Here is a 27693-nt window from a genome sequence, read left to right as displayed (position 1 = left end):
TGGAAGATCAAATCGATAAAAAAAAAAAAAAAATTGACTCATTTAGTGTTCTGTCCAATCGCATGTCAGAAATGTTTTCTCTGTAGAAATGATAGTCTGCAGAGTCAAAATAAAATGCTGTATAAATTCCCAATTTCATTTTACTCAATTAAATGCAAACCTCAGACCAAATAAGAGTGGTACTCTGTTTAAAATATCAAAACATCACATGAAAGAAATCAATATCGTCTGCAATGACAATGAGATAGTTTATAAAAATTGAAGGCTTCATTTCTGCATAAAGAGAAAAGAGCATGAAATGAAAATTAACTTCCCGGTCACGCAGGAGAAAACACCAGCACTATAGGAGGAACCTGGCTGTCATTTTGCAGTGGCACCTGGCACTTTTCCCGCATATACAGTACTTTGGATGTCTGTACCTTGAGTTTTTATTCTAGCTATGTTCTACAAATCAAGACAACTTCATCAGTTTCCGGCTAAACTCTGAACACCAAAGAAGTTGCTGGGGTCCTTAATCAAGCCATCTTCAAAGTGTAAAAAATATATATATATATATATATATATATATCAACATGATTATTAATACAGTTCTAATATCCATGCCCTGCACAGATATACCTTATTATTCACTCACTGTGAGGCTTCACCCAGGTCTCCCTTTTATGGTTTGAGTCTCTGCCTCCCCCTTCTTTTCCCCTCTCATGTCTTATTAGGCTTCCCTTATTCTCCACCTCTTCAAAGCCAAGTCTCTCTCTATCTCTCTCTCTTCCAGAGCCTGTGATGAGGCTGTACTTCATCTATTTTTCTTCCTCCACTACTATTAGACCAAACTGTGTTGCTCCAGTTCATCTTAGACAGTATTTTCTGTTTCACTGCATCTACAGACCTTCTTGCTCCTCCCTCTTCCCTAAATTAAATTCACATTGAACTCCAATCACAGCAGCCCCTGCCTGCAGTTTGTCTCACAGAAGTGACAACATTGATTTGGATAAAGGCCTTGCCTCTCTTGGTTCTCTCGCCAAGTTACTCACTGTGGACCCTTAATTTTACAGCTTGACTGAGAGATTGCTGCATGATTGTATTTTCCACTTCCTGAATGTACCAGTGTAATGGCTTCATTTCCATGCTGTTAATGCAATGGGTCTTTTGAGTCCCATTTCAATGTGCTGGCAGCAGTGCACAGGAAATCACATTAATTTATTACTGCAGTTCTAAGGAGTGATCTTGGGTTATATGCTTGCAAAAATATAGAGAAGAGGTCAAAAGTCAGGAAACAGTCCCATGTATCAACAATATGCTAAGGGAATCCAAAATCAATTTCTTAAACCCAGACTTCATTGAAACTCTACAACCGAGGAGTACAAAGCCAGAAAGGGGCAAATCCAAGTGTGTCATACCACCGATTTCTGGTTGACAAGTGACTGCTATGAGGTTATTTGCTTTTTTCCCCATTACAGCAGCAGTAAAACAAGGCTTCATATACATCTCCTGCATCCCACTTATTTCCTCAAGTGCTATTATCATCCTGCCTTGGTACCAGGCCAGAGTCTTTGATGGTTATCACCTGAATTCTGCTGGTCCGTCCCATCCTAGACATATTATTTCAAACAGTGGTATGCAAGAGGCCAGAGCCATTCCAATCTTGTCTTTGCACTTCTCCATTCAGGTTTTCTTCACTGAAACATTGACAATGGTAGCTTCAGCTATAAAAATGTCTTCTTTGTAGTCCTTTTGTTTTGGTGGGCCTGAGCTAGCTCTGTCTGCAATTTGTCAAACTTTGTCCTGAACCACTGCTGCGCTTCTTCCAGGTTAGCAGAAATCTGCAAAAGGCAGAGTGGTTACTTAGATTTCTCAAGTTTTCATACATGGCTGTGCCCTTGGGCAGCCCCACGTGCTATTCTACATGCCTCCTGATCTCCCTAGTAAAATTAAGCACTAAAAGTGGCCAGGGAATGTACAATGACAGAACCAGGTTCATAAAGTAGGAAATTTGGATTATATTCCCATCCTTAAATCAGGTGCTTTGCAGAAGTGAGTGCATTTATCACAGCCCCGAATGACATGGTTTCCACTTAAAGAATCAAGCAAGCATAAGTTTTACACAATTGAAGTAAAGCTTTCCCAATATTTCTCAAGCAAGCTCAAAGACTTTTCCTTAGCTTCAATTTGTGTGACATTTGTACTCCTGTTGTTTAACAGTCATATAATAAGGATCACTGTTGTACTTATCCTATAACTCAGCAAAGTTTTGATCAGTTTTAGTTGTGTTATTCTTTCCTACAGATGTGTTCATGGCTGTCACTTAACGGTACACGCTATGCAAACAATTCACTACAACAATTGCTCACTGGCCAGTTACCACTACCAGGTATTCCAGTTTTCTTCCCACAAAACACACACATTAGATTTTTTTTTTTTTTTTATAACGCTAAAATGGTTGTGCAGGAGTATGAGAGTCCTACACTGCACTAGTACCCATCTAGACTTGGTTCCTGATTTTTTGGGGGGGGATTGGCTTTGGATCTAACCCTAATGCATGTTGGGGCAAAATAATCACAATATCAATTTAACTCCTTAATCACCCAGCCTTAACTACAATAACCGCAAAGCTGAAATTGCCTTGAGATAGTTAGGTCAGTACAGTAGATTTCTCTTTAAAATACTCGCCAGGCTCCAGGTTTGGGTCATGTGAACGTTAAATGTTATGCTGCAGTTTAACAGCTAGCAAATGCTCACAGGGAATGTGAGCACTCGACTCCCAACATCTTGTGTGAATGGCATACAATGTCTTTACTATCTCTAATTATTTATTAAAATACTAGATGGGCTTCCACCTGCTGGGACTCCAAGCCTGCCTCTTGAAGCTTCTGTTCTGCTGCTTGCTTTGCCCTCATTAACTGTCTGACCTCCTCCTGTAGACTCTACAAAAGACAAAAAAAAAAAAGAAGCCAGTTTCATTTCTTCATGCAAGCAGAAAATCAGAATTTCATTAAGATTTTCATCAGCAGCAATTTAGGGCGGAGGGGTGGCTCTGAGGCTAAGGATCTACGCTGGTATCCTGAAGGTTGCCGGTTCGAATCCCCGTCACTGTCAAAAGAGATCCTTCCCTGCTGGGCAGTGTCATGCCTTGCCAAGACCCTTAATTGCTCCAGGGGCGCTGTACAATGGCTGACCCTGTGCTCTGGCCCCAAGGGGTATGTAAAAACTAACAAATTCCTAATACAAGAAATTGTATAAGGCGAAATAAAGAACAAAAAACAAAAAGATGAAAAACAGTGCATCACGCAATCCTACACATCCACTCACCTGACACTGTCTTTGGAGATCCTCCTGTATCCTACGCTCCCTCTCTGCATCCTGCTGATCCTTGAGCAGTGACTGCATCTCCTGTTGAAGACAGGCCATCTCAGACAATACCTTCTGAATCATCTGCCCCTGAAAGTTGGAAAGAAATAGTCAGGATCTCAAAGTACTCCGGCATGGGAATTTAAGAAGCAACAGCTGACCTGTTCGTAGTTCTTCTTCTGGTATTTCTCTTTGAGAGATTCCATAAGCTTTAAATCAGCTTCAATGGCCTGTTTGCAAAAAACATCATTCATTCTCAAGCCAGTTAAATCCAGTTCATCAACATTGGAGGTCAGAGCCTGACCTCACAGCAGTGGCACAAGTCCACCACACCATTCCATTACAGTCATCAAGGAACACAACATTGTCCATTTTTGGGAAACAGGATTAACACACCTTTATCCAAAAGTGTTCAGCACAGCATGGATATACGTTTGACACCATCTAATGACTCAATTTAATTTATTCTTGTACAGCACTTTTCACTGAGTGCTTACATAAATTACCAACTATAAAATGAGAACAGTAAAGTGCTAAACCTTATAACATTTATATACATTAATACTCATCTCAGTAGTTAAACATTAAAATAAACAAGCCATTATTATTAAGATAAGAACTGAGATATAGATAGACACAGTGGAAAAAAAAGAAAAAATCTTGAGCCAACAGCATTCCTAGAGAAAGTCAACCCCTATGTGCTAGATGTATTTTTGTTGACAAGAATCACCGGACAAATAAAAAGAGAAGTGATCAATAATGTAAAACTCTTAAAAATGAACAACTTAATTGGTTGTTTGTGCAGATCATTTTCTGTAGCATGCAAAAAGAGCAAGTATACAAGCTCTTTGTGTCTGTTACATACAAGTTTAAAATGCATGTTATATTTTTAACTATTATATATGTGTTATATTTTATCTCTATATCTATCTCTATTATAAATAAATGTGCTGTTAGAATGGAAGCCACCATAGAGAAAGAGACATCCACGGCTAAGGGCGTTTGTATTCTTATGACACAGTCCCTGTTGAAATTATTTTTCAAATTTTCTTTTATGCTTGGTCCTACTGCTTTACCGTAAAGTAATTAGATACTTTATGTGAGCACATAGACGTAAATGAGAGATAGAAAAATGAGACCTACTGTGTGAAAACATTCAAGCATGTGATGTGCACACTTTGTTCACCCAGGAATCTTTTTTCAGGTCTGCTTAATCAAGTTTAGGATCAAAGAGAACAACAAATTTGCAAAAGGTAGGAACAATTCCCGGTCAGAGCAGCAGCTCATTCATCAGCTCTTATATTTTTATTAACTTTGTACAAATGTAAATCGAACCACATTAAGGCCTCAATTGGTTTAGTCAATTAATCATTTGTAGCATTAAATAGCATTAAGCAAGTTGTGCTTAACAGACAAGTTGTCACTGTTGCACACAGATTTGTTCACTGTCACCTTACAGCACTCTGCATAGAGTTTGCATTTTCTATCATAGTCCAATAACATACTGTTAATTTGATCAGCATTTTTAGAACTGCCACAGTTTCAATATTCTAGAACAGACTGTGTTCAAGAAAAAAGTCCAAAGAATTTCAGCTTTCACCAAGAAAAATTTACATTGGACTTCATTGGCAGCACAATCCTGCACCAAGATGCAAAATTTAAAATGATGAAACCAAGATCAGTGCCAACTTAGTAAAAATAAACAAGGTACAAATGACTGAAAATTGATGGTGTAACACCAGATATGCACATCACATCTTCTCACCAGTGATTTAACAATATTTACTTTGCTTCAAAACAACTGAGAATTTAAAAAAAAAAATGTTTCTAAAAAACACTTTGGCTATTTTTAATCTCATCTACTTTCACTTGAAACATTTGTCAAAAGTACAGAGCTATAGACAGCAAAATCTTTCTCCACAATAAATGTTAAATAATTGCAGGGCAATTATAGTTGGCAAAAACGCTTCAAAATACATTGAAGACATTCCAATTTTGAATAACGTTTATTTGAAATTCACAAAAATGTTTACAGTCACCTCCCCCGGTTGGGCTAGAAAAAAAAAAAAAACACATAACACTGAAATCATCTTCAGTAAAATGAAATCTCCCATGAACCGATTTTGTTCATAATCAGCAGGGTTCTAGAATTACACAAGATATCACGCTGGTCGAATTGTGTTCAGAAATATGTAAAATATCCATTTGAAAACTCAGAATTTAAATTTTAATTCCTAAAAATCCTCTCGATCTATACAGAAATATAAAGGGATATATACTTCTGTACTTCTGAGTTTTTACAACATACTACAAATCTGCAGTATTTCTTAATCATGAACCCTTATGGTGTCATTTTCAAAACACAGTCTGTTTTTCTGAAATTAAGTTATCCAAATAAATGATGGGTAGTAAAAAAAATAAATACATAACCTTAAGACTGGGATGGACATGTCTGTGCATATCTTTAGTCATTTCTCCCAAAATACAGAGGAAGAGAATGTAATTTGAACACAAATGCTTATTCACTTAGAAGCAGCAAAGCAGAGCATGAAGAAGGTTCAGATTTTAATTAGTTTTTGTAAGGCTTTACCAATTATTTACATAATGGAACAGAAAGAGTATTCTGCAAAGGATGGCTGTTACCTGTGAAGCTGTGCACAACTAAGTATTGCACTGTAGCTGTCCTTGGCAGTGTCATGCATGCAAATGCTACGACTTTCACAGGCAGCTTCCACTTTCACAAAATCCCTATATCTGGCACATTGCTAAAAGATAAATGCTAGTTAAATTATACCATTTATGGCCTTACATTTTAAATTGATCCTCACACTCCATTAGCATCTTATCCATTCATCTGACATTGAAGAGTGCACAATTTCACACAGCTCACCTTTAATCTTTCAGAGTCTTGGTTGGTGTTTGCCTTTTCAACCTTTTCCATGAAACTTTTAATTTGAACATTCTGACTCTTCATTCTAACCTTCTGGTTGTTTATCACTTTCTCTAAATCAGATGTCTTTTCCTTCAGCTCCTTATTAGCTCTGGATAGTTCTGCTGATTTTACAGTGGCGTCATGTAACACCTTCTTTAGCTAATATTTAGGAGGGGGGAAAAAAAAAGTGTAACTATTCAGAAAAAAGTCAACAGTCCTCTGCAGAGCTGGACAGCACAACAGCTTATACCTCAGCGACCTCTCGCTGCATGGCCTTGCGTGCTGCTTCCCTTTCTGCACCAAACTGTTTCCTGAGCACCTCAAGGCGCTCTGCATATACCTCTGCCTCCTTTCGAGAATCTTCACTTTCCTGCTGTCTGTTTTACCAAAAAAAGGAAAAAGAAAAAAGAAAAATGGACAGGGCAGTGTGGATTTGTGGAGTTATCACCTAACTAAACTCCTCTCTTCCACAGATAACTCCATAGCTGTCACATTCTTAGACTGAGATCACATTTGAGTCAGTTTCAGAGAACTGAAATAAATATAGCATAGCAAGTCTCTTTCTTTAGTGTGACCTCTTCCCTAACAACTGGCATTTTCCAGCTGGCCCAATGATTGCCACTGTGACAGGTAAAAACCGCCTTTTATTCACAGGACCTTATAGACCCCTGTATTGGTGAATTCATTAACAGAGCCCATTCCAATTCAATGTCTGTGACCTAGCCTAGTACTGCGGTTTCCTTTCGCAACTCAAAGATGTGTGTTCCAGGTTGAATGATGACACTAAATGAGCACAGTGCGAGTACGAATGTGAGAACGTATACTATGTAATAGAGTGGTAGCTAATTCGATATTGTGTCAAGATACTGCCAGGATGGACTGCAGCTCCCTCGTGGAGACCTACAAATCCCAGACCAATTCTCCAATTGTACCAAGTAATAAATCCTACACTGAAATCTTCTTCTCTACAATATTTTTATTTAAAAGCACCAAAACCCAAAATAAGTAAATAAATGCTGTGTAAGCGTTAAGGTTATACAGGTGATAAACAATTGTCCAATGAGGACAGAATTGTCTTACAACAGGCCTCCACTAAGGAATCATTAAAATAACACACATTTTCTGATAAAAACCATAGTTAAGGAATCAGTAATCAGGTTGTGAATTTGAAGAACAGCTGTAAAATGAACGCTACAAGTCACTTCAAAGACAAGATAAAATATATTAATTAGTGCAAGAGTAAAAACACAATATCCAAGTCTTTGGATGTCCCAGTGGGTACTGTTGATTCAGTATGTCATAGACTGCCTACAAAAAAATATTTCACAAAACCTTCTGTACAAAACAGGACACTTATGAGAAAAACCAAAGAGACCAACAGACATTTTGATGGAGATATGTGGTTTCGTACTTGAAATTTGAGCAATGCTGCACAAATTCTTCAAAAAGAATCCAATGAAAGCAAAACCTGGGTGTTTGCCAAAAATCATGAACATGATCCGAGATGCAGGGAAAGGTTTTTCTGGTTACATGACACCAAGACAGAGCCTTCTAGACAAAATTCAAGAAGATGTGTGTCATAAATGTAACACTGCCCAAACCTGCAAAATTTAATACAATACTTACTGGGAAGTATGGTAGTAATAGTATTATGCTGCAGGGTGGTTTTTCGTCACCAGGGACTGAGCATCTGGTTAAAAGAGAAGGAGGTATAGATGGTGCAAAATAAAAGCAAAGTCTGAAAGAGAACCTGTTTCAGTCTGCTAAAAACGGAACATAGGTGAAAGTTCTTCTTTTATCGACTTAATGATTCCAAACATAAGGCCAGTCAAAACTAACCCTGAGTTAACCCTAACTAAGAGTGGCTCATGTACAAAAGTTAACATCATACTACTGCCTAGTTAAATCCTTGACATCAACCCAGCTGAGAATCTGTTGCACTATTTGAAATTTGTAATACATTAAGTACCTTGCTGCTAACTTGAACAACCTAGAGAAAAAAAACATAAGGTTGCCACTGCTAAAAATGAGGGCTGCAGAAAATATCAAAATGTAAGGACTGAATACATACACAAACAGTGAATTATTTTTTTTTCCTTAAGATTTATTTTAACATAAAACAATGTCATAAAAAATGTGATGTTTTAATGCTTTGAAATCAAAATATCACAGTGCAATGTGAACAATGAGAAATTATGTTCTGTAATATTCAGAATTTAAAAAGACTGAAGACCTTAAAGAAATATCTGAATTTTTTGAAGGAGGAACAACTCAGAAAAGTTCAGTATATGGAAACACATTATCAATAACATTCACAACTAGTAATCATGGATCACAGTGAATCACTGTAAGCTTTCTAGCCATCAAGGCTCTTATATTTTTCTGATGGTCTTGGAGATTTAAATTTGTGTACTAAATAATATGTGTAACATAAAACTGCATCAAATTCTGCAACTTGCTATTGTGCTATTGTTTTCAAACTAATAAAATTCTCAAAAAAAAAAAAAATCCTAGCTAAGTAAAACAATCCTAACTGTAATCCTACAGATTTTTCACAGCAAGTTGCTGCAGAATGTTAAAAAACGGTAGACTGTACTGGGTGAGACTGCACAAGGATAGGTAAGAAGTACACATTAATGTTGCTCTGCTTTCAGAAACCTGATAATCTGCTAGAGATAATGACCACAAGATCAACCTCATCTCGGGAAGACACAATTCTGAAAGCCACTGCCTGCCTATCATGTGGTCTCTTTTTGAGTGCTCAAGACGCATTCAAAAAGACTAGTCTATGCCATGAGAAAGATCACTAGGTAATTAACACACCACTTCCATAGTCTTGTCCACATCTGAAGTCCAGCCTCCCTACATTTTCTAATAATACTAATTGTGGAACATTAAGGAATCAGAAATAAAATTTCTACAAAACTTTCAAACCTACTCAATTTCTGCCTAGTCCTTGGGGCAAAACAGATAAACAGAAGGTCAAGAAAAAGAGCACTAAACATCACCTCTAAGATTTAGAAAAATGCAATAATTTAAATAATTTAGAAATAAACTGATTTTATGGGTGATGTAGTTTAACAAAACAAAAATGAAACAACATGTAATAGCAGTCTTACAGTACCACACACCCAAGCTCCCAACCCAGTATGACAATGGTCATGTGGGAAAGACAGAAAGATCCAGAGAAGGCAAGAACAAAAGAACAAAATCGGGGTCTATATTATATTAGCTTTATTTAAGAGCTACAACGTAAACAAGTTCATTTCATTTATCCAGTAAATGTACATTTCATAATATGCTCACTAATCCACTTTTCATACTAACTTCAGGTAACAAGATGATAATTCAAAACAACTGACACTACAATATTAGTGTACTCTATTTTCTAACACTTTTGTGATATCTAGCCCACTCTTGCTCTTTTATTAAAATGGAGCTAAAGGATACCAGGGTGACATCATACAGAAAAGTAATATGTCCATTTTCCAAGCCAAAAATGTTTGAGCATTGATCTGCATCTTGAGATTACACACATATTGCAAAACAGTGTATCCATGTTGTTTTATGAAAGACAACAAGCAAAAAAATCAAACCATTGTTGTGAAATTCAACCACTTTAAAAGGGAGACTGGTCGTGCACCTTACTTAGCCAAGTTGGCTTTTTTTTGCAGCTTTGTTTCAGCCTCATTGCAACCATCTTTGCTGCAGATTGCAGAATGGGAAGGAGGTTCATTATTACGGACAGTCATCACCAAGTGCTGTTATATATATTTTTAAATGTTGATGTCCAGATGTAGACTGCCGTCTCAATGCTGTAGATAACCAGACAATAACAACTAAAAAAAACCCACAGGATCACTTATATTTTCACTATACACAAGTATATTTCCTTTATTTCACAAAGACTCTTCCTACTGCCACTGGATTGATGATGTGTACATGTGCTTCAGTGAGAAAGAATATTGAGCTTGCAATTAGCATGTAATAAAGTGACAAGAATTGAATAGACATTTATGGTATCCATCCATCTTTCTAACCCATCTTTAATGATCAGATGTATTAATATAGGGAGATTTGTAGCACAGAGCTGTCATTCCTGCCTCACAGCACCAGGTTCTGCATGGAGACTGCTTGTTCTCCATGTGTATTTAAGAATTTCAGTGCCAGTGAAATTTTTGCTCAAAAACATTGTGCTCGGTTCATTTATTCCTATCACGCATAAAAAAAAATGGTTTGTGGTGTTTCAATCTGCTCCATCGCGCACTCTGTGTGGCATGGCCCATTCAAAAATCTAAGGGTTTAATTAAATAATTATAATACAATGCAGTATATTCAGTTTAGTTCAGATGTATTGCTATTTCATACAAAAGTAATCTTTTCACTATGCTGCCCCTAGCTGTGCATCTCGCTCCATAGGTGATGTAAAACAACAACACCACAGAATGTTAAGTGCATTGGGGGATTCAACATGGAGTTGACATAATTGCACCCATGGCAGCCACTGAAGTACACAAATAACCAAGAAATGTATCCTTACCTTGAGAAAATACCAAGAACCTGTGGTAAAATAATTACTTCTAGATTTCTTTCGTTATCACAAGGATGTCCCATGAACACAGAAGGAACATTTTCTTAAATTAAAACCTTTGCCACTTCAAAGTTGACATATTCTGTAGGTTTAAAGGCTTTTCTTTTTAATGGGACCCCAGTACCCATTAGCTCCATTATAGAATGCAAGAGCAAGCTAGTTTGTTTTTAATTTATAAAATATAATTCTTTTCTGAACATAGTTTCATGAGGCAAACTAATATACAGCATGATGGCTAAGAAATTCCTTTGACTGAATACTGAACCTATCCTTTAGCTATGTTCGAATGAGTAAACAAAATACAGACTATTCTGACATACTGCTACTTTTTTATGACTTTCATTTCTAACCCAAAAAATGACTGGCAGTCTGGCGCAGTTCAGATCCATATTTCCAGCTAACTTTATTGCTAGAAGAATGTGAATATAAATGGACAGAGCCAACTTATATACCAGTTATTTTAATTTTCAAATTCACACACATTCAAAGAGTTTCTTTAAAAGCCATTAACCACTGGGATAGCAAATACCAAAGAAACTTAAACCAGTTTCTTCCCGATATGTGAGCCACACAAAACATGTTACTCAGTATTGTTGTCAGCACCAAGTGGGTATGTACCTCTGTTGAATGAGTTGCTGGTATTGGACGTCTTTGCCGTCCAACTCTTCTTGGGCTCGCTTCAGCCTGCTCTGCATGTTACCATTGGCCAAAAGTGCCTGTTCCAGACTCTCTGCCAGCTGCCTGTTGTCACCACGCATAGCCTCCAGTGCTAAGCGCATCGATTCCATCTACAACAAGCGCAGATGAGAAGCTGACCACTCTTTCACAAGCTAGGAGAGGGAGGTTGGCAGACAAAAAGGTACAGTGTCCTACCTGACTGCTGATACGTTTTTCTTCAGCACTCAGCTTGCTTTGTAAGCTTGTCAGCTCCTCCTGCAGGGTCTGTACCTTCTGTTGTAACTGTAACCTGTAATATTCACATGGCATTTATATTCAAGGGCATCACTGTGCATGCACGTATTAGCACTATTTTACCTACCTGTCTTTGCGTAGTCCCACCAACTCTGCATCCTTGCAGCCCATCTCTATCTGCAGCTTTTCCACAGTCTGCTGCACCTTGCTGTGAGAGGCTAGAACATTCTCTAATGTGGACGTGACCTTTCCACTGTCAAGCTTGGATTCTCCCAACTGCTTTTGCAACAATGCCACCTGCACAACACAATCCAAAAACTTGTAAAATTAAGCCATTTTATGTTAAACATTAAGACTCTAGGAATATTCTTTGAAGAAACTGAAGTTTGACATATGGCAATATCTCTTGGGGACAAGCACTATTCTGTATTTGCCAGTATATTGTGCATCATACATTACATGTCTTTCCTATATTCACAGGAATAAATTATGGCTATGTACCTTCTCCCTCTCATTCTCCTCCATTGCCTCTACTTGGCTCTTCAGTTTTCGGACCTCCCGCAGAGCTTCATCCCTAGAGCGGATTGCAAGGGCAAAATCTTCCTCCTTCCGTTCCATTGACACCTGGGCCTGAATATCACACAGAACAATAAAAGCAACATTAGCCAAATCACTTTATTGCACTTTTGCAATAAAAAGTGAACAAACTCTGACAGGATTTCTCATGGTTTCATTTTTTATTACACAAAATCTTTGATTTTGGCAGGAGTGTGCAGACTTCTTATATTCACTACAAATCCAGCCTGTGCAGACACTACAATAGTGAGAAAAATTTTGTGAATCCTATGGAATTATCAGTATTTAAGACAAAGGAAATCTTGTTATTTTCATAAAATTAATACAAGTAAACAAAGTTTGCTTGTTACATGTTGAAAAAAAATGTGTTTTCTTCACAGATACAAGTGTGAAATCCTCATGGTCAGTTATTGGTGAAACTAACTTTGGCAGAATGGGGATTTCCAACACCTTATTTTTAAATGTTGATCATTTCTGCACTCTACCTTAAAGAAACATATGTGCGATTTCTTTTGACAAAGCTGCTTCAGATCATACGTAATTGACAGATGTCAGTTTCAATCAGATGTCAATTAAACAATTCAACTGGATTAAGAAAAGGTGTTAGAATACATGACTCTTATATTTTTAAGGTTCTAATGCATGACATTTACCCAAAGAATTCATTAATACAACCAAAATTCATTGTTCAACTTAACGACTACATGTTGGCCAGATTTTAGGGTTACAAAACAACCCAAATCCATTCCCATCAAATATTTTCACATATGAGACAAGGCTGTTGGAGTACATTCCTTCTTTCAACATTTATACCGAAAGCTCCACTTTCTTCTCATCTGTCCACAGCATATTTTTTGATAGCCTCATGAATTAACTAAGCAACCTGTAACAAACCATATATCACTTGTAATGTTCTGTTTAGGACAGCATTGCCTTTCTCTAGATTGTCCAAAGCTCAACACTCTTGCTCAGTATTTTATTGTTTGTGAACTGATTAACACCAACATAAGCTAAATTTAAGAGACACCTACATCTATACCTATTATTTTAGGATTCCCTGTCAATCTCTTGGTTTGCAGATAACTCCATTTCATGACTATACCTGGAAAGGATAACAATACTTTTGATTTTCCACTGTTTGTATATTTTCTGCCAGACAACAAAACACAGGAAGACTAAAGTGTTTTGATTCACATGATTCTTTCAAGCCACATGAACATTTATAACTCTATGCCGGTGATTCTCAAGCTCTATCAATGATGACCAAAGCTTGCTCTCTGTTTAGAGTCATAAGCTCCTTGACTGACATCTTAACAACTGGTATTAAAATATTACATAAATAAAGCAAGTAGCAGATTTTTCTTTATTTTGATTTAAAAAAAGACCGATTCCTGGTACTAGGATCCAGATAATGTTCAAATCACATCTTGGTTTAAATAAATACTGGAAAAATGTAAAGGATTCACATTTTCTCAACTCCTCTCTGGACAACTCTCAACATTACTGTTACTGCCCAATAAAAAGACCAGTTCCTGCACACTCCAAACTTCCTTCTCCCATTAAGTACACACTGGTCTCTAGTATTTATTTAGACATGAATGATATATATATAAATAAATAAAAATATATAAATGATTAAGCTCAAAGCACTTCTAATCATCAAGAATCTCCACAAACCTGTTTATACTGTGCTTCTAGCCTTTGCACATGGATGCGGATGCTGCTAAGTTCGGTAGCCACCTGCAGAAGTGAATGAGTCAATCATTACTAGATACTGACAAGTTTAGAAAGTAGCAAATAAGGTGCCATGGTTTTAAATCTCACACCTGCTTGTATTTGGCTTCCAAGGCAGCATTTTTCTTTTGGAGGTGAACTCTGTCTACTTGAACATCTGCCAGAGACTGGACCTCTTCCTGTAGCTGTGAAACTTTAGCCTGGGTGCCAGATAAACATACACAAAACCTTGAACTAAAGATATCTTACATGGATCAATTCGGGTTCTTGTCCACAATTTTACTAGAAGTATAAGAAACATTCATATAAATGGAGTGTAGTCCAGAAAGGGCCATTAATAGACTTGTGAGCAGGCTACCTGAAGTGTCCCCTTGTCATAAGCCAGTTTATTCTTTGTTATGGTCAGCTCATCAAGCGCTTGCTCCACTTGATGCTTTGCAAGCTGGGAGAAAGCACACAAAAACAGAAATAAAGATGGAGCAAGAAAGAGGTTCAGCAATGAATGGAGCTTTGGTGTGGAACATTGGCTACCAAACTCTTCATATGCAGAAAAAAAGATGATGGGGTTGGGCTGGAATGAAAAGATGGGAAGCCATTTGTAATACTCTGGGTCTTGAAATGTCTAATCACACCAATCAGATCTTTTGCTGTGCAACTCTCTTTTAGTTACAAATGTTACTACCTCACCTGGCCTATAGGAAAGCAGTATGTCAAGTAGCTTACCTGCTGCTGCTCCAAAGAAGCCATACGATCTTGTAACCTTCCATTCTCCTTTTCCTGCATTTCAAGGGATGATCTAAAAGAATCCAACTCCAGCTAAGGAAATTCAAGAACAACATTACAATGACTGGTGCAGACGACCTTTCCCATCAGTTTATATGGTAATGTGGCACACCAACCCTGCACTTGGTCAGCTCGGCCTCCATTTCAGCTTTCTTCTCCATTAACTTGTTCACCGTGTTTTTTGCCTGAGAAAAGGGCATATACATCATTAAGAATGATTCAGATGCAGTTCTGAACTCCTGTCTTTCACAATATACAAGGCAACTCTATTGCTCAGCACGGCTCTGTGAAACATTTCTGAGGTTACTATTTTCTTAGCATTGCAGATACTAGGAACATTTGGTCATTAGAAGCATCATGGCCAGAACATCGACCCAGGAGTCAGAATCCACTCTTTCCTGTACTGCATGTTGTTAGTTGCATTTCATATGTTAAAGGTCTTTGCTTATGGAAATATACATGAACCAGCTAGAGATGCAGCTATGTACATCGTCTCTGTAAGCTTACAAGGAACATCTTACCCCAACTAAGTCTACATTAGCATTCTGCCAACCATGAGTGGCCTCCAGTAATTCTGCTTGCTGCCTCTTTACAGTGGACTCTAATAGTTTGAAATCCTGTGCCATCTTACGTTCAGACTCTTCAGATGTCTGTAGGAGGTGAGCATGTTCTTTACTTAAAACATCCCTGTACAAGACATTCAGTGAATTAATATAAAACACACCCTTCCTTTAGGGCAAATTAACAGTAAAATTAAACTTCATAATCTCTAATGCTGGGTAGAGAAGATATTAAAAAGCACAAGATAATTTGCTTTGATTTTGCAGTGCAAGACAATAAATCTCATTCTTAAAGATCACAAACAAGAGTGACTAGTTAGACTATAGTAATGTAAGGAAAGCAGAAATACAACAGGACAGTCAGCTATAACTATTAATGCATGGAGGGAAACTAAACAGAGAACTCACAGAGCCTTTTGCAGTTCCATCTTATCAGACAAAGCTCCTTGCAGCTCTGCCTGGATGCTTGCCCGGGCTGCATCAAGCAATAGGTCCTGCTCCTGCAGTCTCTGAGATACACGCTGCTGCTCCTCCTGTCAGGAAAACAGTGGTTAGCTTAGAAGAAAAGTCCCAATTTAACTACAAAGCCTCCAAAATCCTGACAGAGTCTCCATTTCTTCCATTCAATGCCTGTGTAACCACAGACCACATCTTCAAGCAGTCACACCTTCTCATAGTCCCAATTTAAGAGGTCAAACTACTCAAAACACCCAGGGCCATTGGAAAGAAATGGTAAGCAGAAGGAAACAGTGTACTGTGAAGCCAGATCAATCACAGACATCCATTATTACTAATTCATTCTTCGATTAAGCTAATCTGTGTACCTAAGGTGAACCAGCTCATGGTATACTCCATGAACAGAGATTTAGATGATGTTGTAGCAATGGTACTTACATCTGATGAAGATAGGCATTCTGTAAACATTCAAGTTGTACAATAATTTAGTAACCTGCCTTTAAGATTAGTGGTCAATCAAAAAGTGCCAAAAACATTGTGTGGCAGGTTGCAGATAACTGACTACAGTAGTGTGTGGAACTAGTTATAAATTAAGTGCTATAAAATAGGGTCTCACAGGAACCTGTAAATAACCCATTGCTCTTTTTAATTCATACAAATCGGTATATACATTTTCTGAAAAGATGTTATCTATTATTGGGTTGCATTGATCCTGAACCTATTCAGTCCATCATAGTTTACATTCAGCCACACATGCAAATCGGTCCAATTTATATTCACCTATACCTCAGTGATGTGCAAGAAAACCATGAGGAGATTGGGAGAATGAACAAACTCCACATGCACAAAAACCCTGTTGGAAATTATGCATAGGTTTTTGAAAGTGTGAGGTACTTCAGTTTACCACTGTGCTAACAGACAGACAGATATATATTATAGTATATACATGCATACTGTACATACATACACACATACACAGTGTGTGTGCATGTGTGTGTGTCTGTGAGTATGTGTGAGATTTAAATAAAACATTGTAAGTTAATGTGGCAGATCACTTAAAATTGAACTAGAAGATAAAGTCAACACAATCACTTAGGAAGAAATTTGGCAAAGATGTTCTAGCAAATTAACTTTAATGTTCCTTAATCTAAAAAGTTTCCCAGTAAATAATATTTGGTATAATCACACAAAGGGAGGTACTCAGCTAGATGGTAAACCAATAGGAAACAAAGTAACAAAGTGCACCACCATATTACACATAGCTTTCATTTTTTAACCAATGTGAACAAAGATGAAGAGGAAGCATAATAGAAGAATCTGAAATTACTAAAGCAGAACAGTAATGATGCAGGTGCACAGAATCGAAATGGTTAAAAACAAAGACATAAGAATTTTAACAAATGGGATGAGACCACTCAGTTCATAAAAATCATCCGATCATCATATAACTAAGTGATCTTATTATCACTGCAAGACACAAAAGTTATCAGGGATTTCAGTTCAACAGTATATATTAGACAAATGTCAAAAAATAAGTTACCTAGTTGTGTAAGTGAAAGAGCTTCTTGAGCATGTTCACATCTGGACATTTATTTGAGCACGTTAAGTGAATAGGAATGGACTAGAAACTAAGGGGAAAAACATTTTTTGTTCTTACAGATAATATGTAATAACGCACCATACACTTCTGTAAACCAGGAGCCTCAGATGTCTGGAAGACATTCTTGAAAACTCAGTGACCACAGGTTTTCATTCTAGCCACTCCCTTACTTTGTAGGCAAATACTGCTTCTAAAGGAACATACTTTGGTAATTTATGAGATCTTAAAAACCTAAACTGCATGCATACTTTTTGCTTGAACTAAATTCCAATAATTCAGGTCAAAAAAACATTCCTTCTTCAGCAAAATAAAATTAAATTTTAATAGAAAGGCCTAATATATCATAGTAAAGATTCTGCCAAATCATATAATTAAATAAAGAAACATGAATCCTTAACAACAAGAATTGGATTCTAGTTATAAAAATTAGTTGCAGTAAAAATCTGAAGCCATTGCAGCATTCTGGGAAGTGAGATGAGACCGCTGACCCAAATTTTTTTTGCAATTTAGTTATTACTGTTGGGCGACTGCTGGATAAGGAAAAACAAGCAATTTATATTTAACAATCTTAATAAGCAAATCAATTAAAATCAAAGCAACATAATATATTCCATTAGCAGCAGTAATTGACTACTAATTAATAAAGTGGCTAGAATGAAAACTTGCATTCACTGCATCCCTCAAGGAAGTGACTTTGAGACCCCCGCTGTAAGCAGCCTAGTGCTATGTTTACAAGACGTACATAAATTGCTTTCTTTTATTACGTCATTCCCACTCAGCATACATACAAAAAAAAAAAAAAAATAGCATAAACCCCAGAACCTGCAGACATTCAAGAAAGCCAAAGAGTGCTACCCACATCCTACCTTGAGAGCAATTTGATGTTCTGCCAGGAGTTTTGCATTCTCCACTGCAAGAGAGCGAACCGCTGCACTGAGCTCCATACACTGAGTATTCAGTTGGTCATTTAAAGCCTGGCAAACAGACAGACAGAGTCATGTCAATTAGTAGCAACACTCTTTGAAAATAAGTAATGTTGTTGGGGGATTCCTCACAGAAACCTTCAAACTGGATGGGCTTCAAACATGGTTGCAAGAAGAGCACGCATTCCCAAAGGGCCGCCCTGATAGAAATAATTTCCCAGCAGTTGGTCACTCTTGTACCTGCACTTTCTCTGCCGTGTCCCTCAGACAACTGATCTCACTCAGGAGCTGGCCATTCTCCTCCTTCTGCTTATGTAAAGCCATCTGGCAGTTCTAGTGCAAAATTCAAGCGATCATGTTAGGCATTCTATAAGACAGAGATGTAATGTCCACTAGGTCAATTCTGTACTCGCCTTCCTTTCCTCTGCCATTTCCGTTAGCCTGGATTTTTCAGCATCTAAAAAAGGGTCAAACACATAGATTTGGATTTAAAACTAAAAGAGTAATAATTTGGAATTGAGGGAGCATATATACAGCATGCAGGCTGTGTGATGGAGTTCTGAAGAATGTTAGCAAGATGTGACCAATGAAGGCAGAAAGACACAAAACTGAAAAAGAACCAAAACTGCTCTAGCAAGCAGACAAGAGAGAAGAATATAAATGCCTTTTGTGAAAGAATCACTGTGCAGGATGTATGATGTGTGATGAAGCCAAAAAGACAGAGTGGAATGAAAGTGGGGACAGAAGGTGAAAGAAAATGGAATCTTGCCAATAATGGAGTTCATAACAACAGAAGAACAGAAATCAGCTAATGGGTATTAGTATTCAGTAGTTTTTGGGAAATGGAAACTGAATACAAGAGAGCAAAGACACAGAATGCATACAGAAAATTTACACACTTTATTTATAAAGTTTTCACATTTTGGCCTGAAAGTCTGTGACTTATTAAATCGGTGTTAGTCTGTATTTAAATATCATATCATTTACCCTCCAAGTGAAAAACCAAATGCTCAGTTTAAAAAATGTATTCAAATCTAAGTGAAGGATGTGTGAACAATTCTGTCATTTAAGGACAGGTTTGTGGAGTTTGAAGCCTATCCCAGCAGGTTGGGGCACGATATATAAAAACAAACCCTATATAAAACATCCTAATACACAATCCTGTACACAAAATAAGCGTCAACAAGAACCTAAGCTTAAAAATCAAGGAAGTGGCAGCAAACCAGAAAAACTAATACGGATGCAGGCAAAATCTGCTAACTGCATACAGATAGTGAATGTGCCAGGAAGGAAACCCAAGACCCTAGACCTAATCAATGTGTCACTAGGTTGCCTTAATATATCCAACTCATTCCTAAATAAACAAAAGCTATGCAATTGTAGTGATGCTGGACATTTCATAATAAAACTAGCCTTGGAACCAATGGGCAACAGAAAAAAAAATTAATGGAAGTAAAATCGTAATCTTTAAAGGATCTGTAGAATTTAAAGTCAAACTCATAACAAAACGTGCAGCTAACCCAAATTTGTGAATTAAGCGGTCTGGTTAAGGAACCAAAGTTTTACATTACTCTCTAGGTGCCAGGAAAAAAAAGAAAATCAGCAATGCCACTATTGCTGAAAGTCTCAGATGCGAAGCAAACAAAATGCTGCCTTAAACCTTCACTTCCCAAATGACACACCAGAAAAATAGAAGCTCAAACTTTTTATTTTTCATTGTTGTTTTCAGTCCCCTCACCAAACATGTGTTGATGTATTTTCTGAAGTTTGTGTACTGAATGTTGTGGTGTACAATTTTCCAGCTCATTTGTAATGTATTTCTATACATTTGACAATGTTTTCCACTTGGAAGTGTGTGGTACCTGCACCCAAATGCCCATTTAATTGTATTCCCATTTTCAAAATCCTGCTTAAGAATCTTCATTAAGTATAAAATGCAGCTCTTACCAGCAGCCATCTTCAGGTCCTTGCATTTCAGTTCCAGCTCATCTGCACGCTGCTGCTCCTTCAGCAGCTTCTGCTTGACAGACTGGGTGTCACTTTCCAAAGCCTGGCACTTTTGTTGTAGCTCGTGTACCTGCACATAAGACAAAGAATGTCTGGATAAATTTCATCCTGGTTCTCCTTTTACAATGGAATCCCAAAAAACAAATTAATTATAGTTGGAAATGTGGATATTAACATACATTAAATTAGAATTAAACAAGACTTCTTTTCTTCATTGCTTTCATTAGTTTACTACTCCCCAGGCCGTGTGTTATGACAGATTCCGTAAAGATCACTCCTCACTCCTAGCTTTCCTCCAAAAAGAACATTATAGTTTTACAAGTCACATTTTCTGCAAGACCTTTTACCTGTTCTCTCTCCACTGAAATAGCAGTCTCCATATTCTGCAGCCTCTGTAGAAGGCCCTCATGGGATTGCTCCAGGAGTACCCTTTGGCCGAATTGTTGAGCGAGCTCCCCCTTGGCCTGTATACAAGACAGAGGTCAGCATGAATGGGTTAGGGCAAGAACAGCCACTTAACAGAACCAAAAAACATGTCCACCTCCTGCAATCTGCGGCTCATCTCACTTTTCATGAGCTTCAGATCCTCAGCGGCCATGGCTGCATCCATCTAGAATGATACAAAGATGGCATCAGGAGAACAGAGTGAAGGCATATTATAAGAGGTGAGCAAGACCTCTGCCTCACTTGAAATATGAGATAGCAAGAAACTGACTGACTAAATTTTGTAAGGAGGTCGCTGAGCCAGTGACCATTTACCAGCTGCTACTTCAAATACCACTGAACGAAAACTTCTAAATGACAAGTCTACACAATTATATCTATCACTTTGCAGAGATTCTCACATAGATATCTGGGACACGCTTAAATAAAGCTTCAATTCAGTTCATTTACAACTACAGAGATAAAGCATAGCACATGCTAAAGGAGGAGGTGAAGATGTTCAACAATGACCTTGCTGGCTGTGGCAATCTCAAGTGCAGCTGCAAGTCTCTTTGCTTCATCCTCAGCAGCTTCCTTCTCTTGGGTAAGCTGGTTGAGCTGCTGGCGGACTCTCATCACCTCACGCTGAGCTGCCCGCAGCTCCTCCAAGTGCTCAGCCTGTAGGCTGCTAAGTTGCTGGGCAAGCTGGGCTGTGAAGAAAATACAAGTGGTAGGTATTAGTTTGAGACAGCTGGATTCCATTTGGAGCATAAATGGCAAAAATGGTGGAGCAAACACTTCCATACATGTTACATTGAATTTAAGTAAAAATCACTGCAGCAACAAAATATAAGACTGAAAGAACCTTGAAAACATCTAAATACCCTTTTATTACAATTTTCATCTCAGAGATGCAGACCTGAATGTGTTGGGTTTAACTCCTTTTCAGTCTCCAGGCGGAAAAGATTTAGCTTCAGTGTCTGGATGATACTTTCCAGGCGGCACATTCTGCTCACTAGAGTCTCGTAGTTCTTCCACAATACATCAGACTCTCCACTGGAAGCATTTCTGATCTGAATAGGACTGACAGGACGCAAAGGTTCCACGGAGACCACATTTTCAACTTTGCTCAGCCCCTGTGTCCCTAGATTTCGAAGAAGACCATCAGCCTGTTCCTCGGCCACTCGAATTCTTTGCTGAAGTACAGTGAGGGCCTCTGGTACTGTTGCAGCAATTTGGAGGGAGGGAACAGCTGACCTCAACATCTTATCACCTGGTGGAAAGACAGAAAGAGAAGGCACAGTTTGAGGAAACAGACATGAGCATATTGGACCATCTTATAAGTAAGTTACATAAATCTGTGACAGTCTGACATAACAAAGCCAAAAAATCTTCAAGCTCAGAGTTAAATATCTTTATTCATACATTTCAAGAATGGACTTGCAGCTATTGTTCTACTAACTTCCACATGAATAAAAGCTCATTTCACCTTTTCTTTAGCAAGCAGTATATTAAGCAATGTTCCACTTACACAAATGTTGTATTGTAAGCAACCACCTTCTGATTTGCAAGCCTGAATTGCATTGGACACTCACTTTATTTAGTTATCAATGCCCACCACTTGTTAGCTATCGAGGTAACAATGCAGGAGCCAGTTCTCCTTTTTTAACAACCTTCAAGCAGTTAGTGATTTTAGGGGTTACATGTTAAACCCTGAAAGTATTATTTGCCAGGGTCAAATGGTCATTCAAAGAAATAAAGGATTATATTTCCAGTTTTAAAACCATGAAATATTGAGCTAAAACCTGTGTTTAAACTGTGAGATTTTTTTTAAAAACTCATTTGATTTTTATTAACTATTTATAACCAATCTTCAAATCTTGACTCGTGTTTTGAGTTCCCATATAAATTCTCTAAATGCACAAAGGTGTTAAACTCTAACCGCAGCTTGCTTGGAAACTATCCACCAGTTCATCTGGACTTTGCTTTTAGAGTTTACTGTTAAGTATTTTTTTATCCGTAAATAAGACAAACAGGACTCTTGTTTATTACAGCAGTTTTCATTCACATCCATTTTATTTTCACTGAGAATAAAACCCAAGAATATTTTACACATCGTATGCATTAATATTTTATAAACGAAAACTTCTATTAACATTATTTCTAAGATAATGTGACTTTACTCAGGGCCGCGCATTGCAGAAATGGTTACAATTGAACCTGCAATCTTCGACTCTAAAATCACCAAAAAGTCATGGGTCGTTTCCTTAATGTTTTCAGTGACTGCTCATCACTTCTAATTTACTAGCATGAGCTCGAATGGCTGGGCACTGCTTTCTGCGTTTTTGATCAAGTATTTTCTAAGCTTAGTCATTCCAATTAAAAAAAATAAGTTCCTAAAGAGCATTAAACTGCACACGTTACTATGTAAACGCAGCTAAAGGAATATAATACACTCCGATGAAGATATAGCATAATTCAACTTGAAACAAAAATTAACATAACTTGGAAGCCTTACGGGTACAAAGCGATGATACTGCCGACAGAAAACTCGTGTATCACGTACCATGTAAACAGGTTGCGTTTGATGTTATTCACGATTTGTTCCGCAAAAAATAACTTCCTCAAAATTGCTTTCTTTCATTAATGAGCACAAATCAAGGTAGTTACCGGCGCGCGTCTAACGACTCCTCTCTTTCAACGGTTCAAGCTTCCTAAGTGACTGGTTTCCATGGGAACCGTAGCTTCCGCTTCCTCTCTACGTATATTATGCTACCGCAACGTTTCATGGGGCACGTAGTTTTGTAGTCTGTACGTTATATGAATGTTTGAGGACAGACGGGCACTTTTATTAATTTGGATTGTGCAGGGTCATACAGTACACAAAAGGGTAGCTGCCTTATTCCCCACGTTGGTCCTTTCCATTGTTGGGCAATTTTCTTCCGCTAGGAATGTGTGCCTCCTTTTCGCTGTAGGTAAAATTAATTAGCAGGCCTTGTTAAAGTTACTGCTTATTATGACATGTGGAAATAAAGTACAGTATGGTCATTAACAGGAACGTCACTCTACTGAGGCAAGTTTTTTTTTTTTTCAAACGCGCGGCAAACAGTATTAAAATGTATTATTGTATAATTACTAATGATATGAAGTTAATGGATTTCAGTTGAGAAAACAGTCAACATTTTAAGAAATAAAACAAAACTGAGTATTCATTGGTCGGCAACCCTTCACGCAGCACCTATAGTTGATCCAAATCCAGATTGGCTATTATCGTAAATTACTAATTGAATCGCTTTCTTTTTGCATGTTTGAACTCCTTTAACTAGATTAGCGGATTTGTGTACAGGAGGCAGCTTTTGAAATTGTTCAAGCTTTTGAAATTGTTGTTAGCGTATTGCAGCTGTTTGAATTTATACAAGTAGAGATTTTTGCAATTTGTAAAAAAAAAAAAAATCCTATTTTTTGTACCATTGCAGTTTAGCTGGGCAAAACGAAAGCAGGAGTTAGCAATATGGGATAGAGATTCTGTCAATAGTTTTGCCATAAGGTATTTTGTATTTTCCGTCAATTAATGATAGCCACACATCCAATAGGAGTAAACATAGGACCTATTTTTTTCCGTGATAAAAAATAAAGAGCCCCTTGCCCTTGAGTCACTGCCTACCAAAAAGTCTGTGCACATCAATGTTAATGTGTATTTTGGACAGAAATGTGTGCTTTATTACCATTCTTTTATTTTTGCTTGAATTAACATTTTCCCCTTTTCTTCTTCCCCATTGTCTGCTTCTAAAGGTTAGCTACACATTGCACACATTCAGTCACGACTACAGCGCCCGTAGGATTCGTTGTTTGCGCGGACTTCTCCGGCGATATGCTACAACTTCTCATTTGTAAGAGAACTCGCCTACAGTCACACCAGAGCTGGTACCTGTGCAAGTGCTTCAAATGTAGATATGAATCGACGTTTGGGAAACTATCATATGATCTGAATACAGATACTGTACAGAGAAGTGCTCGTGCGTGTATTGCAGTCAATCACAATACAGACATAAAGATTTGACGACTTTGCGTTGAATATTCAATTTAAAGTTTAAAAATTCAATTTACGTGTACTCGTCGTTCTCTGGCAAATAAATTGGCTAACGTGAGGTGCAGCTATCTGAATTATGATATTTATACGTCGCTTTACACACAGCTCGATCGGCTCACTGGTGCGTATGATGGTTTCTTCGATCGGTCTATCAGCGTATACGGTGAAGCTCGATCGGTTTTACTGGCGTATGCATTGCAGTTTTTAGAGTTCCTGTGCCTTACTCATATTTTGATTACCCGCTGTTAACTTAAATTATTTTTACGTTTTTTCATATGTACAGGTACAGCATAATGTATGTATTATGTGCACTCTTGTGAAAAAAGTAAATTTTAGCAAAAAGAGTGACAAAACTGCCATGTTACAGACAGACTGAAAACCTTTATATTTAGTTCCTTAACAGCATGAAGGTTTAAAAAAAGAAAAACTACTACCTCTGTATTCCTCATGATTATATGCCCTGTTAATACATAGTTAATATTTTTGTCCAAATGACATTTCAACTGGAACGTGGCATTTGAACAAATTTGTAACTCTTTCTTTAGAATTTGGTATTTGGATAGCACTTAGTCATGTCTGAGCTCTGGACTTGACTGATTTAAAACATACATTAAATGTAACTACTTGAAACAGATTATTAGGTCAACTATATGTACAATTAACTTGATTCTGCAAACAAGTTCTCAAAACAGATTTTTATTATTTCAGGCAAAAATTGGAAATTGTATTTTTCTAAGAATGATAAGCACACCTGGACAAAAAACTCATTGATGTATAATTATAGAGATGGACTACAAAATGGCAGTGGTTAGTGCTGATACATCATCACTGTCTGTGTGGAGTTAACATGTTCTCCCTGTGTCTGTGTTAGTTTTTCTTTCATGTACTCTAGCTTTTCTTCCTCTTCCCAAAGATGTGCTGTTAAGCAGTTGGTCCTGTGCGAATGTGGGTGTATACATGAGTAGGCACTGCAATGGGCTGGCATCCCATCCAGAGAAGGTCCATGCATTGCACCCAGTGCTGCTCATAAATTCTCTGGCTCGCCATCATCCTGAATAAGATAAGAGTTTGAAAAGGCTATGTTAATTTTATTCATAATCCTTTACAGTGAAATTCACATTCATAAAAATGATGAATTGTGCAGTTTAATATTCCAAGCATAGTTTTAAAAAGATTAATCAGCACTAGCTAAACTCTTTTTTGGGGGATATAAAAAGAAATAAATAATTTGTGTGATGCTTTTTTGTATGTAATGTTTAACATCATGGCAAATTAATAGTTTCAGACAAAGTATAGTAAACTTCCTTGTGCTTAAGCAGTCAAACTTTGTTTAACCATGAGATATAATCTGACATGTAATCAATGAACTGCTTGTTTTGATTCTATTGTCACACAAGCATTTTCTTTGACATCCCATATATATATATATATATATATTGTGAAGGACAGCCGGGTCCCATGCCTGGCAGGGACGCCCCTGCTGCTTATGTTCCGGGGAGCCACCATGGGCAGTCCAGTACCTCCCCTGGGTTGCTTGGTGGCAGCCTCCCTGGCTGACAGTGATTCCCCAACCACCCGCAGGGCTCCATGGGAGATGGAGTCCTCCATAGCCTGGTTGGGGGCTCGGATGGCCACTAGGGGGAGCTGCATGGACTCAGCAGACTGGCTGGACAAATCTTCAGCCCCACCCGGAGGTGCAATTAGGACCAGGTGGTCAAGCACCTGGAACACTTCTGGGTGGGTTATAAAAAGGGCCAGCCACCACCACTCAGGGAGCCAGGGTCGGGCGGAGGAGGACTACGCTTGTAGAGGAGAGGTGGTTAAAGGAAAGGTTGTTGCTGTGTGGTGGATTAGTGCGTGGGACTTTGTATTGCCTGTGGGTCACAGGGAAGACGTGCGCCCACGGGTGAAGAAAAACAAAGTCTTGTTGGTTTTATACGTGCCTCTGTGTCGGGTCAGGCGCCTATATAGCACCTTTTGTTAATATATATATATATATATATATATATATATATATATATATATACACTAGGGGTTTGCCTCCTGCTCACTTTGGTCGCCAACCCCCCCGGCCTGTACTACACACCAGCCACTTCGCGTCTCTGCCACTCACGTTGTGAAGGGGGGGGACAGTACGCACCCCAAGGAGACATCATCGCTCCTGTGAAACCCCCTCTTAAACAGCGATACAATGGGAAACAAATACAGTTTTTTTTTTTACCTCTGTGGTGATTCGAACATTTAAAAGCCAGTACAGCAGCTGTCTTACTCTGTCTTTTATTTCTGGCCCTGGGCATGGTTAAATCTCTTAGCACAAAATCTCGTCTAGCCGGGCATGAGTTCTTGATATCTTTTAGTTTATAATTTAAAAACTGAGTCTGAAAATCTAACAACATCACATTAAAGTTTGATAAATTCCGAAAAGAATGATACCAAACATACAGTATATATGTAGGTTTAAAAAAAAGCCAGATTTAAACCGTGACAAAAAAGTCACATAAAAACGTGACATAAAATCGTTGCACTTTTAGACTTAGGATTTTATATATATAGAGTAGATGTATATATATATATATATATATATATATATATATATTGCTCAAAAGAATTAAAGGAACACTTTTTAATCGGAGTATAGCATAAAGTCAATGAAACTTATGGGATGTTAATCTGGTCAGTTAAGTAGCAGAGGGGGTTGTTAATCAGTTTCAGCTGCTGTGGTGTTAATGAAATTAACAACAGATGCACTAGAGGGCTAACA

The 27693-nt window shown here is 37.8% G+C and overlaps 1 protein-coding gene across 1 annotated transcript; it reads right to left on the bottom strand.

The window, feature by feature from the left end:
• Window positions 1–319: 319 nt before the first annotated feature.
• Window positions 320–23551, bottom strand: ccdc150 (coiled-coil domain containing 150). Its single transcript, XM_039765028.1, has 26 exons — window positions 23409–23551; window positions 21762–22115; window positions 21374–21552; window positions 20961–21029; window positions 20767–20883; window positions 20360–20489; window positions 18826–18869; window positions 18653–18745; window positions 18356–18463; window positions 15842–15966; window positions 15395–15560; window positions 14990–15058; window positions 14814–14906; window positions 14449–14532; window positions 14183–14290; window positions 14034–14096; window positions 12282–12410; window positions 11908–12077; window positions 11742–11835; window positions 11487–11656; window positions 6528–6654; window positions 6236–6436; window positions 3507–3575; window positions 3307–3435; window positions 2835–2921; window positions 320–1820 (listed from the first exon to the last, which is right to left on the bottom strand). The coding sequence occupies exons 2-26, from the start codon at window positions 22105–22107 to the stop codon at window positions 1704–1706; spliced, it is 3087 nt and encodes a 1028-aa protein (XP_039620962.1). The 5' UTR covers window positions 22108–22115; window positions 23409–23551; the 3' UTR covers window positions 320–1703.
• Between the last annotated feature and the right edge of the window lie 4142 nt (window positions 23552–27693).

The sequence above is a fragment of the Polypterus senegalus genome, chromosome 1, assembly GCF_016835505.1.
Source record: "Polypterus senegalus isolate Bchr_013 chromosome 1, ASM1683550v1, whole genome shotgun sequence".
Lineage (NCBI taxonomy): Eukaryota > Metazoa > Chordata > Cladistia > Polypteriformes > Polypteridae > Polypterus > Polypterus senegalus.
The sequence above is the reverse complement of the archived record's forward strand: the minus strand, read 5'-3'. Positions and strand labels throughout refer to the sequence as shown.